A 16,839-nucleotide genomic window follows, 5' to 3' on the forward strand; every position below is an offset into this window, starting at 1 on the left:
CACTTTCTGTCTGGGACCTTGCAAATCTATTCCTTTTTATTTTCTCAGATGAGGAAACAGACTTAGAAAAGCAAAACGACAAGCCTGGCATCTACTAGCTCCTAAACGGTTGAGCTGGGATCTAAATGCACACCTCCACCCCCATGCTGCCTATCACCCCACACCGAGGCCTGAGCCACCCACACATCCCCAGCCCTCCACCCCATGACCCTTTGTCCCCATCCACCTGCAGCCACACCCACCTCACTGCCGCCCTCCCTTTTCTGGGCTCAAGAGCCTCATCACCTCCCGCAGCAGCTCACTGCAATCTTCCTCAGAGCAGCTGCCAGGCTCCTCCTCCTCCTCCGCTTCCACCTCCTCCTCCTCCTCTTCCTCCTCCTCCTCCTCATCCACTGGGTTCTGCTCCAGTTGACTCCCATTCCCCTCTTCCAGGGCCGGCTGCAGGCTGGACCCAAGCTGTGTGGCAGCCTCCACCCCGCATCCCTTCCCTGATGGACTCTCGGGTCCTGGGGGCTCAGTGCCAACTGGCTCCGGCAGCGGCTCCTTCTCACAACTTTGGCCTGGGTCCTTCAGGTGCTCTGTTCCCTGAGTCATCAACGTGGTGAGTCCCTGATGGGTATCAGGGTCCCCAGCACCAGCATCTCCAGGCTTTTCAGAGACCCCACCAGCTGGGGTCTCTTCCTTGACCACTGGGGTAGAGGGAGCTGCCCATTCTTCTTGCCTGCGTCGCACCCGGGGCACATACAAAGGCTGGTCCGGCTTGCGTCCTCGATGCCATCGGCGAGCCCGTGCACCCCGGGAACCAGCAGCCGCTGCCTGGTTGGGGGTGGGCCGAGGACCAGGGTACTTTCTGGTGTGGGAGGCAGGAGTGTGGTAAGGGCCAGAGGGATCATCTGAACTTGGTATCCTAGAGCAGGAACAGGAGGAAATGATCAAAGAATATTGGGGCCCACAGGAAAATGGCTGACTTGAGCCACCCAGACCAAACTGACCCTTAAAAATCCCTTGTGAAGAACATGGTGGAGGCAGAATGCCATCTCTCACTAGTCCAAAGCAGCCAGCTTGCCCTCAGTACTACTCTTTACATCAAAGATGGCTGAATGTTTGGTTACACAGTGCATAAGGCAAATACTTGCTTTTAGGAATTACGTTATTAGAAAAGCACATAACTTTAAACACTAGGATTAGAGTCACAATGATAAGATGCTCATCCTGTGAGATGCGCATGGGAATAGAGATGACTAGCAGCCTGGCAGGTGCTTCCTGTGCCATGGTCTCTCTGGGGCCCATGCTCACCAAGAAGAGGGGCAGACCCCTCCTCACTATTTACATTGTTCTTTATCTCATCTGGCCCAAATGAAAAATTGAATTTGCCAAGTGAGTTACACAAGTAAAGCATGTCAACTGCTGAAACCAAAGGCAGTACTATCTTAGGACTAGGGATGGGGGGCCTACACCCAGCCCTGGATCCTGCCAAACACCACCCTCCCAGGGACTGGCCAGGAACTGACTGCTGGGGACCCTCTAAGGCAGTAGGATACACACCTGATGTCCTGGTGACAGATCACTGTCCTCCTCTTCCAGCCCTCCCCAACAGAGAAACTGCTCAAGAGATCAAAATTCTCTGTTGTTCTATGGATCAGATACCGCAGGCGGCTAGAGACTGGGGGGAAAAGAAGAACCCTAGGAAGGGAACAGAAGAAGTCTTGAGCAGGTGCTTCTGGGACCTGACTCCTACCAGGTCCACTCCCAGGGTAATGGTGGCTTAATACCAGGCTCCTTCTGCCTCAGTAGGCCCCAGGCAGGATGCAAAGGACCTGAACACAGGTACCCACAGGGAGTTACTGGTCCCACCCTCATTCTTGAGCAGGCCCCTTTAGTCTTGGGGTGATGCTCAGAATCACAATGGAAAGATGCAGCTGGAAGAGGCCAAGGGCCAATATATTAGGACAAAAGGCCAGGGCAAGCTGCCAGCCAGTTACATGGGTGCTGCATCCAGAGTAGGGGACAAACCCTGCCCTTCCTAGCATCAAAGGACCCCCTCACATCCCCCACATACTTTGACAGCTGCTTCTGCAGCAGGAAACGGTCCAGTTCCTCCTGGACCTGGTGGACAAAGTCATTCTCCGCCGAGGAGAGGAAAACACCGTCCAAGCAGAGAAGGGCCAGGGTGACTGATGAGAGAGCCTGTAGGGGGACAGACAGGGCCGGGGATCAGAGCTCAGGACCTGGGCCCGCCCACGACCCCGAAATGTCGGTGCCCAAAAGGTCTCAGATGCTTTCGGGCCCAGGGTGTCTTTTTTAGCAATTGAGGAGTCAGGCTCGGAGGCAGAGGACTGCTGTGCCGGGTCTCCCCCGCGTCGGTGGATAGGGAGGGTCTCCCGGCGAGCGCTGGCCTAGCATCCCGCGCTGCGCTCGCTGGCTCCGGCTCACGCGCGCCGCCCGCAGGGGCTGCCCCGGGCCTGCTCCACGCCTCCAAGTTGTCCTCCCCACCCCGGAGCCAGCGGACGCGGGCGTGCGCCCCCAGAACCGCAGCACTCACCAAGGCCGCCCTGCGCGACGCCGCTGCTGTCAGGGTCCACAGGGGCATGCGCGCCCCCGCTCGCCTGCGAAAGCCCCAGGCCTCCCCGGAGCCGCAGCGCCACCGCGCGGCCTGGGGGACGAATCGCAGGAGCAGCAAAGGGGCCTGTTCTTGTCACCTATGGAGGCAGGGACACCCCTGCGACTAACACAAACTTCACCGTCTTCTTCCAAAGGACGCGACTAGGTAATATATTCACTGGAAAACCTAGGCGCACAAAGGTGAAATGACTTGTCCAAAGTTGCACTGGTAGGGCTGGGGATGTGGCTCAAGCGGTAGCGTGCTTGCCTGGCATGCGTGCGGCCCGGGTTTGATCCTCAGCACCGCATACAAAGAAAGTTGCATTGGTAGTGAATTCTAGAATCTTGCTTTGAGCAAAGGTGGGTCTGATTGCAAAATCTGTTCTGTATTTTCCCCCGTAACTATCTTCTAGAATCAATTAAGCAGACACTTTTGAGAGGCTACTGTACCCTAGATAGGCAGCACTAGGTTTTTCGGATTTTAGGTTTCCCTCCGCAGGGAACTAACAAGAATAAAGAGGGAGCCGCTCCTGAGCACCAGGTATTTGTGCTTGCCTTGTGGGTAATTGGGCGGGGCCATCACTCGCATGATTTGCAGGTCGACTTATGTTGCCCTGCTGCATCCAGAAGTCATTCCTGTGCCCACCTTGATCAAATTCTTGCTATCAGTCTGTGGGGTGGACTGTTATCCTGTAGGAGACCAGGGTTGGAATCCTGACCTCTGAGAAGTGTTAAAATGTAAATACCTGGTCACCCTGAATCCAGAAATCCAGAGCCGCTCAGAGCAAAGCAGGGTCCTGAGTTAAGAGCCAACTTGGGTCCATGGGTGGGATACTCCGGGTGGGCCCTGCAGTCAAGTATAGGCAGGATGGTGAGGGAGGGCTGTCCCTGCAAAGGCCAACTGGGAAAGGAGACGTGAGTGTGGAGAAATGGAGAAAAATAAAATGCATTTTGGTTTCACAATTTTTCCCTAAGTATTTCTAAAAGAGACAGTGTTGCCACATTTATAAAAGCTGAATTTCCTGATATCTATCAAGGAGGATTAAAAACTTGAGCCAAGACAAATAAGTGCAGAGAGAAATTACAAGTATTCTTTCTGAAGTGTCCAACCTAGGGTCCTCCAGCACCGGGGACAAAGAAAGAACAGGGACACCATCTGCCTTCTGACTGCCCCCAGCCTCACCAGCTCTAAGCTGGCTCCACGGAAGTGGGAACAGACGGCAAGATGCCATCCTTGTATCTGACCAGGCTTCCTTGACTGCAGGTATGAAGCTGAGAAACAAGCCCACCTGGCTGCTAGAGACCAAGTAGGACCTAGTGAAAAGGTCCAGCCCGACTCAGAAATCAAAGGCCTAACTTTCTCAGCAAAATGGTCTTTTTCTCCCCCTAGTGGAGAAACAACACCACCCACCGCTCCCCCACCCTGGCCCGTCCCCCATCAACTCGGGGAATCAAGCCACGCCCACCTCTTTAGAGCTGGCCCACTGCAGAGGTGTTCAACAAATTCCCAAGTGTCTAAGTAGAAACAAAGTCCTCAGAGGAGGGCTGCCCATGACCCCCCATTTCTGTAACACAATACTTCAGGAAATTGAGAGGCTGAATGGGTAATACCAGTGTCCAGGCTCCTCCGGGGGAGAGGTCATCTAGGGATGCCTAGGTTGATAGGTAAAAGGATCAAAGTGCATCTGTGCACACAATTTGGGGGCAAATAGCAGGTGAATGTCTTTTGGGGACCATTCAAAGGTGAGCAAACAACAAGAAGCAGCACAAAGGATCTGTGGAATTTCTACAACAAGAAAAAGGTGGAGGATAAGAGCATCTTGGACAATTCTGATGAAAAAGCAGAAGAAATTTTCAGTTAATAACTGCTTCATATTCCTCCAGGAAGAAAAAGAAAGCCTGGCATCCAACTTCCATGAAAAAGGATGGAAGGTACCCCTGAGAGCTGTGGAGAGATGTCGAAGACCTCATCGTGTGCATCCAACTGGAGTTGACACTGAAAACACATCTTGTGGTGGAGTTAAATGACAGTAACTGCTGTTTGCACAAGTAACAGCTGCACAAACCACACTCATCTAACTTGGGGTGGAATCCCTTTAGGTGATAGCTGTCACCCACAGAGCAGGAGGTTGCACCAAGTTAGCCCAGGGGTACCTGACTGTGGAGTGCAGAGTTAGCCTCAAAACCCACCTCTCACCTTGCTGCCATGCCCCTGCTATTAGACACCCCAAGATTAAGACTCTCCATCTCTAGAATGTCATCAGAAGCCTCTTGACACTGTGACCTGTAGCCATACATAGAAGTCAGGAACTTGATTAAACTACATGAAGCTGTCGGTGGGAGAAGCTGGGGGTGAGGAGCAGGGTTTCAGCCCAATTGGGAAGCATGATCAAAAAATGATGGAAGGAATGTCGGCATGTGACCTGGGGTTGCAAGTGGTCACATCTCAAGGGATGGACCTGGAGTCGCCTGCTGCCTTAGCAACTCTGAGTAGCAACCTGGGACAACCTCCCTTGCCTTGGGCAGGGGTGTCCCAGACCCACTTCTCCTGGCTCTGGCAACCTTGACGGGTCTGAGAAGATGCTAAGGGCACTGACAAACTCCTCTTCACATTGAAGTGTCTTTTTGAATGCCAGGAAGGTTAAATTTAAGAATATTCAGTTTATGTTTGTTATTTAAAGTCCTCATAATCTTTTCATGGCTTTGGCGTGCTTAGAATCTTTCAGGCACTGTGGGCAGTGATTCCAATTTTAAAAATGAAATGTATCTTGGCCTTGTTCTTCTAAATGGGCAGATGTAAGAAAAGTTGACCAGATTTGTAAGAGAACCAATCTTACGATATTTTAAGATCTGTAAGAGTTGTTTAAAATCAGCACATTTGCTTCGTGGTCTGCTGGGTGGGTTATTTGTTTAAAGAAAATGAGAACTTCCGAGAAGACGGAGCAGACATACTTCTTTCTGTTCCTTCCCCCAAAACAACTGAAGAGCCTGGACACTAAATATCAAAGAAGCTTAGCCAGATCTCAAAGATAGAGAGAAGAGAGCCTGCCAGTCAGGGCCTTGGGAGCCAAAGAAAGATAACGAGATAAGTTTCCTGAATTTTCTTTGTACCTCAAATCCCCAGGCCTGGAGATTCAAGAAGCCAGAAACTCAGAAACACCAACAGACACAGACCAAAAAGCACACACAAAACAAGACCTCAACAAAATACCTAAGAGTGGCCTAGCAAGACAGAAAGCTTTGAGAAAAAGATTTCTCTGACAGCCATACCCCTCTGCCTGCAGGAAGGAAGGTCAAGTGAGGAACCTGGATTGTCACCCCCAGCTGGTGTCACGAGCATCACGCCTTCCCACCAACATGACATTAGAGAGGGCCAAGTTGAGACCTGGGACTGTCATCCTCTCCGGGCAGTCATAGCCCCAGCAGAGTTACTAGAGACTCCCAGAGACCTGTTCCTCCACCCTCTATGGTGCTAACAGAGGGTGCTATCAGGCCTACTGGACAGGAGGACTTCTATCATTGATCAGAAGCCACCCACCCGCATGGTGTCCGTGGAAGCCACCCTAGCAGCAGCAGTGTAGCACTTCTCCCCCACCTAGCCAGGAAGCTCTGTAACCATGACCCAACAGTGACGAGGATCCCCCTCCCACTCAAGGCTGAAGGGAGCGGAATGGGTAGCCTAGACTTTAGCAAAGAACATAGGAGGAAGAAAATACATAGTGAGCAGAAATCAACAAAACAGCAGAGAAAATCAACACAGATTTGCTGGCTCATTGAAAAGATCAATGAAATTGAGAAACCCCTCACAATAAAACTGACATGGTGGGGGAAAGAGAAGACACAAATTAGTATTATGAGGAATAAAACTGGGGTTATCGTTACAGACCCTGCAGGCAGCAGATAATAAGGAGATACAATGTACAACTTTGCACATATATATTTGACAACTTAGTGGAAAAAAAATCCTATCCTAAATGTTACTTAGTCTATCTATATAAACTTTTGAAAGAGCAATATTTTAAACATGGAGAAGAGGTTAGTGGTTGCAAGGGTTAGGAATAGGGGACCGGGGTGGGGAGGGGCGTGACAATGCAGAGAGAAGAGGCAGGAGGGAGTGGGCATGACAAAGGAGTCACACAGGAGGAACCTGTGCTCCAGCCTTGCACAGTGGTGGTGCATACAAGAACCTACACATGAGATCCACTCTTATCAGGCTAAGCACACATACTCCAGTACAAGTCGAATGGGAAAAATCTGAAGATTAGCAGATTGTATTGACATCAATATCTTGGTCATGATATCATCTTAAAGCTTGCAAGATGTTACCACTGGAGGGACGGGGTAAAGAATATGTGAGATCTCTCTGTATTATTTCTCACAATTGCACATGATTTTACAACCATCTCAATAAGGATTTCAATTTAAAAAGGGAAAACCAAATAGATCAAATTTCTAAGTGCAGTTGAAATATCTAATAATGATAAATATGAGGGAAACTAGAATCAAAGTTTTAAGTGAAAATTGTTTTGTAATCTTGAACTATAGTTGTTCTCATTTTACATGAAATACATTAGATATGTAAGCAAAATTATTACATTTGTTAATGAAAATTTAAAATTTAATGAAAACTAGGTATTTAAATTTGGTATTTTCATAAACTAATATAACTTTAAAAATCTAATTATAAGAAGTCTTTTGTGAATAAGTCACTCCCAGACATTAAAAAAAAAACTTACATAGAAAAACTAAATGAAAATCAAAGAAAAAGGCAAAGATATTAAAACAATTAAAGATGGAGATGCACAGGCCTGGAGATTTAATAAATGAAATAATTGAAACACCTGAGAAAGAAAATTTCTGGAACAGGACAAAAATAAAAGGCAACAATATTTTCTTTAAACAGAACAAAACATGAATCTAGAGATTAAAATGTTGTTCCAGAAAATAGTGAGGCAGATTATGATTTTAAAAAGGTTATTTCATGGGGGCTGGGGTTGTGGCTCAGTGGTAGAGCGCTTGCCTGCATGTGTGAGGCACTGGGTTCGATTCTCAGCACCGCATATAAATCAATAAAGTCTATTGATGACTAAAATAAATTTTAAAAAAAAGGTTGTCTCATGATTGTGAAAAAACTGTAGCTATACAATGATTTAGGCATAGTATTAAGGGGAAAAATCAGCAGCTTGTAGATTTTCCTTGCAACTCATGCCAGAAGAAAAGGGAATAATATCTGTAGAATTTCAAAGGAAAATATGAAGACCAGAAATTCTATAGACTGTGACGTCAGTGGAGAGGTCTTCTCCACCTGCGGTGGCCCTGGAAGTCATCTCTCATAGAGTGTCTGCTGCAGGAGGTGGCCTGCACTCCATTTGCAGAGAGCACACGTTCCTGCACAGTTCACTTCTCCAGACTTTTTGTAAAATCGCAAATATCTGAAAAGTCCTCTATTTGAGAATAGATTGCCCAGGCTGGCCTCTTTGACAACCTTTAGTTCTTCACCTCAATTAGAAAAAGAAAATTCTCTCTTCCTAGCCTGGCATCTTTCTCTCCCTTCACCTCTCCCCTCTTTCATTCATAAATGGCTCCCCTTCCCCAATTTTGGCCTTAGTTCATTGACTAGAACCTACCAAGTGTCTCTTTGTTCCATGTTCTTGTGAGTCAGTGTTATGGTCAGAATATGGCTTGTTCCTCCAAACTCACATAGGAGTTTAATGTCCCACATCTTATGTTAATGGTATTAAGAGGGTGAAAACTTAATCAGATGGTGGCATTTAGAGGTGGGACCCTTTGGAAGAGTTAAGATTAGATTAGATTAGATTAGATTAGATTAGATCACTTGGGTGTAGCCCCTATAATTGAACCCAAGTGACTATAAGAAGAGGGAGAGAGACACACACATTCCCATCATGGTGTGATGCAGCCAAGGGGGAACTCTTACCAGAACCTGAATCATGATGTTTGGGATTGCAACCTCCTAAACTTTGATCTATATAAATCTGTTTTCTTTATAAAGGGTCCTACCTATGGCATTTCATTATAGTAATGAAAAGCTAGATAATAGAGTTTGTTTCCTAACTATTTCTGAATTATGATTTGACATTCATCATCCTTTCTGAAAAGCTACTAAAAATCATAGGCCTAATCAAGAGATGAATAAAAATAAATGACTCACAGACTTGAGTCTCATGAGAGACAAGGCCTGTGATGAACATTTGATTTACTTGGAACAGATGAACTGATGTAATCACAGCAACAAAATGGCATACACACATAAATCTCAAAAAGAAGGCTATAGATGTAAAAAACACAAAAGCATTTTCATCATAACAAATTGGGGCAGAAACTCAAAATAATTCTACAGTGTAGACAGGAGAGAAGGGCATATAACCATGCCCAAATCAGTAAGTGCTCTATTTTTTCCTAGTAATTGGCAGAAGTTAGGCAAGTTTGTTAATAAACTCAACCCTCAACTATATAGAAAAACATAACAATGGCAGGATGAAAAATCTCTTTAAAAAATCGGTCATAGAAGTAACACCTGACAAAGCTTTTTCGACAAGCCATAGGTGGGATAGTAGAATTATATCAAACATTTAAATGTACTCAAAAAGCAAAATATTATCATATGTTCTTTACCCAACTCACACCTAAAACAACTCTGCAAATTCATTAAAGGATCTAAATGAAAGTTAAATGTGCTGTGCTGAAAGGGAAGACACTTGAAGTGCCATCTTAAAATTTGGGACTAGACAGGGGTATCTCCTAAAGCCTCTGTCATTTGCATTGTTCCAGAGGTAGCACAGGAGCAGGTGACAAAGGGAACAAAAACTGAAAATCTAGGAGTTTGATGGGATCTGATTATCTTTGATTGCAGTTGTTTTAACTAAAAATTCAATAAAACCAACTAAAAATTTTCCCAAGTAACAGCTGTTCCCTGGGGACCCTAGGAGTAAAAAAAAAAAAAATAAATAAGGCAGAGTCGGGCAGAGGTGGGAAGGCTGTCGAGAAGGGGCAGAAGTAGGAAGCAAGCTGTGGGACAGGGGGGGATGGGGACAGGAGGGACTAGAAGGAGAGGGAAGGAGTCCCCTCGCCAGGCCATGCTCTACCTGATTGGCCTCCGCATGCACTTCCCCAGCTGGGGAGGCCCCCACACACCCCTAGATCTCAGGTGCTTTTGTTGTCCCAGTTCCCAAGAGACCATAGCCATAGTCTTGGCTGAGTTCTAGGCTCTTCTTAAAAGGCCGGAGTAAAAGAACCCAAGATGGGGTCAGAGTTCTCTCCAGAGGGCTGCAGGGCTCAGACCTGTCCCCATCTCAGCCTCCAAGCTTCTGCTGAGGTCTCCTTAAAACAATATGACTTTTCAGATGTTGGACACCATGGTCATCCCTTGGGGTCCACGTAGGGTGGGTTCCAGGATCCCTGTATATCCTAATATCTGCAGATATTCAAGTCCCTTATGTAAAATGGTGTAGAATTTGTGTAAAACCTACATATATCCTTCTGTATATGTAAATCATCTCTAGATTACTTATAAGAATGAATATACTGCAAATGCTATGTAAAATGGTTATTATATTCTATTGTTTGGGAATAATGACAAGAAAATGTCTATACATGTTTGGTACCGGTAGAATTAAAAAAACAAAAACGTTTCAATCTGCAGTTGGTTGACTCCTCCTTGGATAGGAGGGATGGCCTTACCTCCAAGTCCAGGTTTGTTTTTCTCTGTCCAAGAGTCAATGTCCCATCAGTCTGTTGTCTCGGTGTCTAAAGGGAATAGAGGGAAAATGAATGTCAGAAATAAATACTAAGCCTTTGTAATGACATAGGAAGTGTCTACATTTAAAAGTTTTAAGTTATGAAAAAAAATGACACAAAATTGATCTCATCTGTTTAATAGACAGCATCAGAAAAAAATAGAGAAAGAAGGTAGACTAAAATGTGGGCAGTGTTGCCTCTGAGTGTTGTTATTATGGATTTTCTCTTTAGGTTTCTGCTCTTCTTACACAAAATCTCCTAAAACATGTGTATAGAGTATATTTGGTAAGGTTCAGAGTGCAATAGATGTCTTGGTCCATTCAGGCTGCTGTAGTAAAATACCATAGACTGGGGGGCTTTAAATACAAACATTTCTTTCTTTCTTTTTCTCTTTTTTAACTACACGACAGCAGTGGAAAGCATTACAATTCTTATCACGCATATAGGGCACAATTTTTACAAACATTTATTTCTCACATTTCTGGAGGCTGGAAGTCCAAGATCCAGGTGTGGGCGAAGTTCTGCTTCCTGGTTCTTTGATGGCACCTCCTGTGCCTTCAAATTGTGGAAGAGGCCAGGCAGAGCTCTCTGGCTGCTTTCTGAAGAGCACTGATCCATTCATGATGCAGAACCCCCAGGACCCAATGGCCTCCCCCAAACCCCTCATCTTTATACCACACCTGGAGGGTTTGGAGTCCACCTAAGAATTTGGGAGGGACACAAAAAATCCCGTCACAGTAGTAGGTACGTCTTGGTTTCAGCTCCCCAGTTCCCACGGGTCCTGGGGCTCATCTCTGACTCTTGGGTAGCTGCAAATTTATATGTCCTTCTGTTTCTACACCGTCCACCTCAGGGCAGCCATAGAGCAGCTTGTCTGGGTTTAGGTTCTCTTTGTTTTTGTCCCCTTGAGATTTAGTCTTTTTTCTTGTGATCTCAGTTATGCATTGTTTCCCCCCAGCTTCTTGAAATTGAAATATCTTGTCCAAAATAAAACCTGGTTCTTAACTGGGTGCCCCAGGATGGGGTAGAGGCGAGCACAGACCCTCCCTCCAAGAAACCTCCCACAAAAGAAGAATTTTGCAAACCATGTGGAAATGTGAAAATGAATTTTGTGATAATTTTATACAGCATGTGAAAAAAAAAAAAAAAAAAAAAACCCTAATGCTAAAGAACTTAAAAGACGTACAAGCCAAATGCAAGAACGCACCTTTGGGTATCCAGATTCGGGCAGAGGAGTGCAGAAAAGACATGCTTGATAAAGTCAGGGATATTTGAATACGGGTTAAGCATTGGGTGTTATGAAGAAGTGTTCTACTTTTTAGGCATATTTATGGATATTGTGGTTACGTTTTTTTATCTGTCAGAATTCATTCTAAAGTGTGCATGGGTAAAATGATCATAATGCCATAGATTTGCTTAAAATGCTCCTGCTGGGGAGCAGAGCAGAAAAGCTCAACAGAGTGGAACAAGATTGGCAAAATGTTCATAATCATTGAAACCAGCGACACGAACATCACTTCTCTCTCCTATTGTGCATAGTTGCCATTTTCTATAAAAAGAAGTTCCATTATTTTTTTTTTCAGGCCATACTAAAGTTCCTAGAAACAATAGTAAGACAGGTGGGCTTGGTATTCAGTGTGTGCCTGAAACATGTTTAGGTCCTTGTTTAGGGAAAAAATAGAGGCACAGAAGAATTTTAGAAAAATGTATAGTCAAATCCACATGTTCAAAATCTGAGGTAAATATTGAAAGACTAGAAACATAGTCTATAGTTTCTAAGGCATCAGAGGAACAGAGTAAAGATATAGAAATTTTATTCAACATAAAAGCACAAATGAAGAATAATAGAAGCAAAGGTAAAGGACAAGTGACAAAGTGGTTTAAATAAAGAAAACCCATACTTTAACAAAGCAAAACAAAAGGAGTAGCAAGAAAAGTATGTGCAACATTTGAAAAAAAGAATGATGATATGAACCCCAGCCCTCCTTTCTGGAAATAAATTTGCAAGCAGAAAGTGGACTATATATCCTAGAAGAATTGGGTGAGAAGAAGTTTTCATGGAAACCTAGACTCTCCTTTGCTTAATCCTTTGTGTCTTTATTTATTTATTTTTCCTGGTGCTGTAGATCCAGCCCCGAGCCTCTTGCCTGCCAGGAAAACACCTCTTCTCTACCACTGAGATATCTCCCCAGCCTTGACTTCACCTTCTTACAAATCAACATTTGATTTTGCAAATTTTAATACTTATTTTAACCTGAAGTCCTTCAACAAAACTCCAAAGAAAGAAAGAGACAAAGAATATTTTTAAATGCATATAACAATTCCTCCTATACAAGTAGTATTGAAAACCAAATAAGGTATAAACTCTGCTACCAGACGTTGGACATAATTACTGATGAGAGAGAGGAGTCCACAAGTGAACAAAGACACAGAAGTCACCTGGAGGCACAGACCTGGAGGTGACAAGGCCTCCAGAACCCACTAAGAGGTCACACGTGTTGAACTGGTGTATTGGGCACCAGGCTTCCGTGCCTGCTACCTAACTCAGCTCAGTTAATCCTAACACAGTACAAGTGGGAGGTTAGTACTACTGTCGTCCCATTTTATAGATGAAGAAATTAAAGTACAGTGAAAGCAATCTGGCCAACCTTGCAGAGCCAGCACACAAACCAAAGCACTTGTCTTTTCTTGTTCCAGAAAACCCAGTTCAATCACTCCCAAGAGTGGAACCAAGGGTACCTGCTGCCCCTCATTCACTCAGTGGTGGAGCAGTGAGCCAGCTGTGTCTGCTGGTAGACTGCAGAGTCTTTGTCTCTGGCCCTAATCAGGACCCCACCAAATTCATGTCAACCTTTCTGATGTGTCCTGAATACATTCATCACATGCAGGACTAAGAGAAGGCTAAAACCTGCTCCCTGCCTCAAGGGGCTTCTCTAGGTGAGCAGTCGGGCATTAAATAATTCCCACAGTCAGATAACAAACCAGGTCCTGCCCAAAACAGGAAAAAAGGAGGGGCTGGGCAGTTGGGGCGGGAGTGGAGACAAAGTCAGCACCAGTTATAGTGGTGAGGACAGACCTTAGGACCCACCATGGTGGCAGGGAAAAGTCCAGTGTGAACAGAACCTCACGTGAGTTTGTACAGAGCGGCTGGTGTTGTAAAGGAAGAACGTGGAGGAGGAGGGGGTGAGCTGGCCACAGTAAAGCCAGGGAAGTGAAAAACTTTAAAAAGCAGATGGCAGTGGATGGTCCATGTGAGACAAATGGTTAGAAACGATACTTGTCAAAGTTAGGCTGCTGCTCTCCCACATACACTGGAAAGCAGGGGACCCCACCTTCAAGTGTTGGCTAGAAGAAACAGTCAATTCCTGGGATGGTCTTGAGCTTTCCCATGCAGGTCCTCTTAGTCAGTCTGGAGTAATCTTAGGGATGGGGCTTGCGCTGTTAGAAACCGTGTCAGTGTCTGTTCAAGTCTTCACAGGCCCAGGCAGCGGGTAGGGGATGAGAGGACTCACAGGGCCTGCCCAGAGTGTGTCAAGGAGGGATTCTGGTGAGGTGTGGGAAGATAGGACAGTTCTGCTGAAGTGGAGCCAGAATAGGACCTTGAACTCAAAGCTGGGGGAAACTTCAGGCTTCATTTCTCAGTCTCAGGCCCCATTCCCAATTCCCAGAGCTCTTTCTCAAGTACTCAGGGTCCAACTGGGTCACCAGAACCTGCTACAAGAGACAGAGCTGGTAGATGGGCATCTTCAGACCCTCCCAAGGCCACCCAGCCTCCTGCAGTCCAGAATGGGCCACTGTGATCTCCTGGCTCCCTCTGCACACCCTCCTCTCTTTAGCATCCATCAGCCTGGGCCGGTACTATTGGCCGGCCAGGTGCTGACTGGTCAAGAGGCCCCAGACACTCAAGTGGGAGTGTTGGATCCTCCCAAAGACCTTTCACAACTGCAGCATCTTCACAACCATCAGCGCATGCCCTTGAGGCAGGCTCAACAAAATTATCCCTTGGATCTTTTTTCACACAGAAACAGGTTCTGCAAAGGCAAACACCTTGCCTCACCTCACGCCTCCAGAGCCCATGGAGCCCACACTCAGCCCTTCTGTCTCCTGACTGCTCCAGGTCACCTTGGCTCTTCCCTGCACACACAGGAAGGTGAGAATGAGGGTAGCTCCAAACACGCACTTACCACAGCGACAGCGACTGTCCATCCCTGTCCATGGAACAACAGGCTGGGAACACACGTTGGTATTTTGTACCCAAAAGGAAATCCGCGCAGCATCATTTAAGGAAGCAGACCCTAGGGAACTGATTAAAACAACCCAAACTGCAGGTGTCCCATTGTCTAAATCTGCCTTCTGCCATCATCTCAGTATAGTATAGAGGTTAAGTGGTATCAGAGCACTTCCAGAATGACCAGTGTGTGGTGGTTCCAGGAGGGGGTGCCCCAGAGGGGACTCACACCTTACTGTATGCACCCCTTTATCCAGCTGTTCAACTTTGTAACACCCTTTCATAAATGATTAGTAGCCAGGTCAGATAGAAATTGTGGGTAACCAGGGAAGCTACTACTTGCAATCGTGTCTGAAGGTGGGGGCAGTCTTGCAGGACTGCAGCCTTAATCCAGGGGTCTGTACTAACTGGTTAGAGTCAGAAGTGAGCAAGTTGTCGGGGAGCCCTGCTGGTGTTGGAGAAGTGGTAGTTGGGGCATGTCTGGATCGGGAATGTTCTGCATTGACTGTTCAGAGTATCATAGGAGAAAAGGTGGGTTTTGTTTCCAACTATTCACACACTACCCTGAGGTGACTGCACCATGTGTCCACCCTCGCCTCACCAGCACCATCATTGATCCATTACCATTGTCACCACCACCACCAATACCAATCCCCAGTGGTAGACTGAGCTTAGAGACCATATGGCTGCTGCAACAAAGGACAGGGGCTGCAAAGCCTCCACAGAATTCTTTCTCTACCTGGTCCCCGTACACACCCAGCTCCCCTTTAAGTCACCCTGCCCGCTTCCCTGTCTTCAGTCGTTCATTCTGCGGTGTATGTGAGGCAGTGTGTGGTGTACTCAAAGAATATGTGCACATAAAGCTTGAGCTTTAGCTGTGCATAAAACGCTTTGACCCCTCTTTAAGAATTTAAGGAATGAGGAAAGGTATTTTGGGGCAGGAGCTAGATGCCCTAATAGGATTTGGGATGAAGACTGCAATAATGTAAGATGGAGAAAATTACAGCAATGAAAGGGAAAAACCTAGAAATAGTCTAGAGAATTAGAATCCAGAAACATACTACGAAAGGGTCCTGCACACCCCACAAGGGCAGACCCCCATCACAGAGGCATCAGTTTAATTCACTCAATATCAATACAGTTTTGGCCTCCCAGCCGCCACACAGGAGTCCCCTGACATCTTGTGGGAGTGGCAGCAGTGATGCCCAAGGACAAGGAGGTACTCTTCGGGGCTTCATGTACCTCACCCTCTAGGACCAGGAGAGCTAAGTGTAGATTGGGGGCCACTATTGGAGAAGTGGTGGCCCTCCTCTCTGGCAGGAAAGGAATTTGACTGTCTCCATCACACCTCAGGGTTGAGAGGAAAGCCTGGCAAGAATTTCCTGTTAAATGCAGATCACATGATTAGAGCCTGAAACCTGCCACATTCCACAAAGTGGTCTCCCCAGTGCAGGGTGGGTGCTCAGGGCCAGCAGCAGGGCAGAGACACCTGGCAGCTCAGACTCAAGGGCAGCCAGCAGCATACTAGGACCCCAATGAAGATAAACTGTGATTTTTTTTTTTTTTTTTTGGCACCAGGGATTGAACCCAGATGTGCTGAACCACGGAGTCACATCCCCAGACATTTTTATGTTTTTAGCAGGGTCTCACCAACTTGCTAAGGCTGACTTTGAACTTGCAATCTTCCAGCCTCAGCCATCCGAGTCCCTGGGATTACAGGCTTGCACCACCAGGCTCCACAGAACCCTGGTCTTTTGTGAAAGATGCTGAATCAAGGGTTTTCTAGCAGCCAAAAAGAGCAACTAAGGAGGCCCACCTGGTCCAGGTCACTTCCTTACAGCCCAGTCCCTGCCCCTTAGGCTTCCCTGCACATTCCCTGCAGACTAACCTCTCTCATGAGGTCCCAGGCCTTCAGCTCCCCAGGCTACTGCTCCTAACACCTTTTCCCTGGCTGCCTCACCTGCCAACTTACCTGGAGCTGCATGTCCGGTGTCCTGACAGGCCTCAGGCTGGCTCCTGGCTGCACTCAGCCTTTAACCTGTGCCCCCCTCAGAGCATGGCAGATATCTTACGCAACAACCAGCACTGAGAAACGTCAGTGCCAGACTATGACATGGCACCATCACGTGGGCAGAAGAATTAGGTCATTCACCTAATGTAGATGAGGCTGTGGAAGACAAACATGACCCACGGATGGACTGGCAGCACACTCCACAGCCAAGAAGGCCAACCACAGAACCAGTCCCGCCCAG

At 46.6% G+C, this 16,839-nt stretch overlaps 1 protein-coding gene across 6 annotated transcripts in view; it reads right to left on the reverse strand.

Annotated features, from left to right (window-relative positions):
- The window catches only part of R3hcc1 (R3H domain and coiled-coil containing 1), a 35,980-nt gene extending 19,394 nt beyond the window's left edge, over positions 1–16,586 (reverse strand). The window contains exons 1-6 of one of the 6 annotated variants that reach the window (XM_015499481.2): positions 10,303–10,356; positions 3,348–3,489; positions 2,543–2,788; positions 2,060–2,187; positions 1,546–1,683; positions 286–907 (exon numbers count right to left, since the gene is read on the reverse strand). In XM_015499481.2, coding sequence (XP_015354967.1) covers positions 286–907; positions 1,546–1,683; positions 2,060–2,187; positions 2,543–2,590 — 936 coding nt within the window. In that variant the 5' untranslated portion in view covers positions 2,591–2,788; positions 3,348–3,489; positions 10,303–10,356. Of the gene's footprint in view, positions 1–285; positions 908–1,545; positions 1,684–2,059; positions 2,188–2,542; positions 2,806–3,347; positions 3,490–10,302; positions 10,369–10,836; positions 11,430–14,543; positions 14,782–16,559 lie in introns of those variants that run through there. The other 5 variants (XM_048801585.1, XM_015499480.2, XM_048801584.1 and 2 more) reach the window with 5 other exon arrangements.
- Positions 16,587–16,839: the final 253 nt, after the last annotated feature.

The sequence above is a fragment of the Marmota marmota genome, unplaced genomic scaffold, assembly GCF_001458135.2.
Source record: "Marmota marmota marmota unplaced genomic scaffold, marMar, whole genome shotgun sequence".
NCBI classification, from domain to species: domain Eukaryota; kingdom Metazoa; phylum Chordata; class Mammalia; order Rodentia; family Sciuridae; genus Marmota; species Marmota marmota.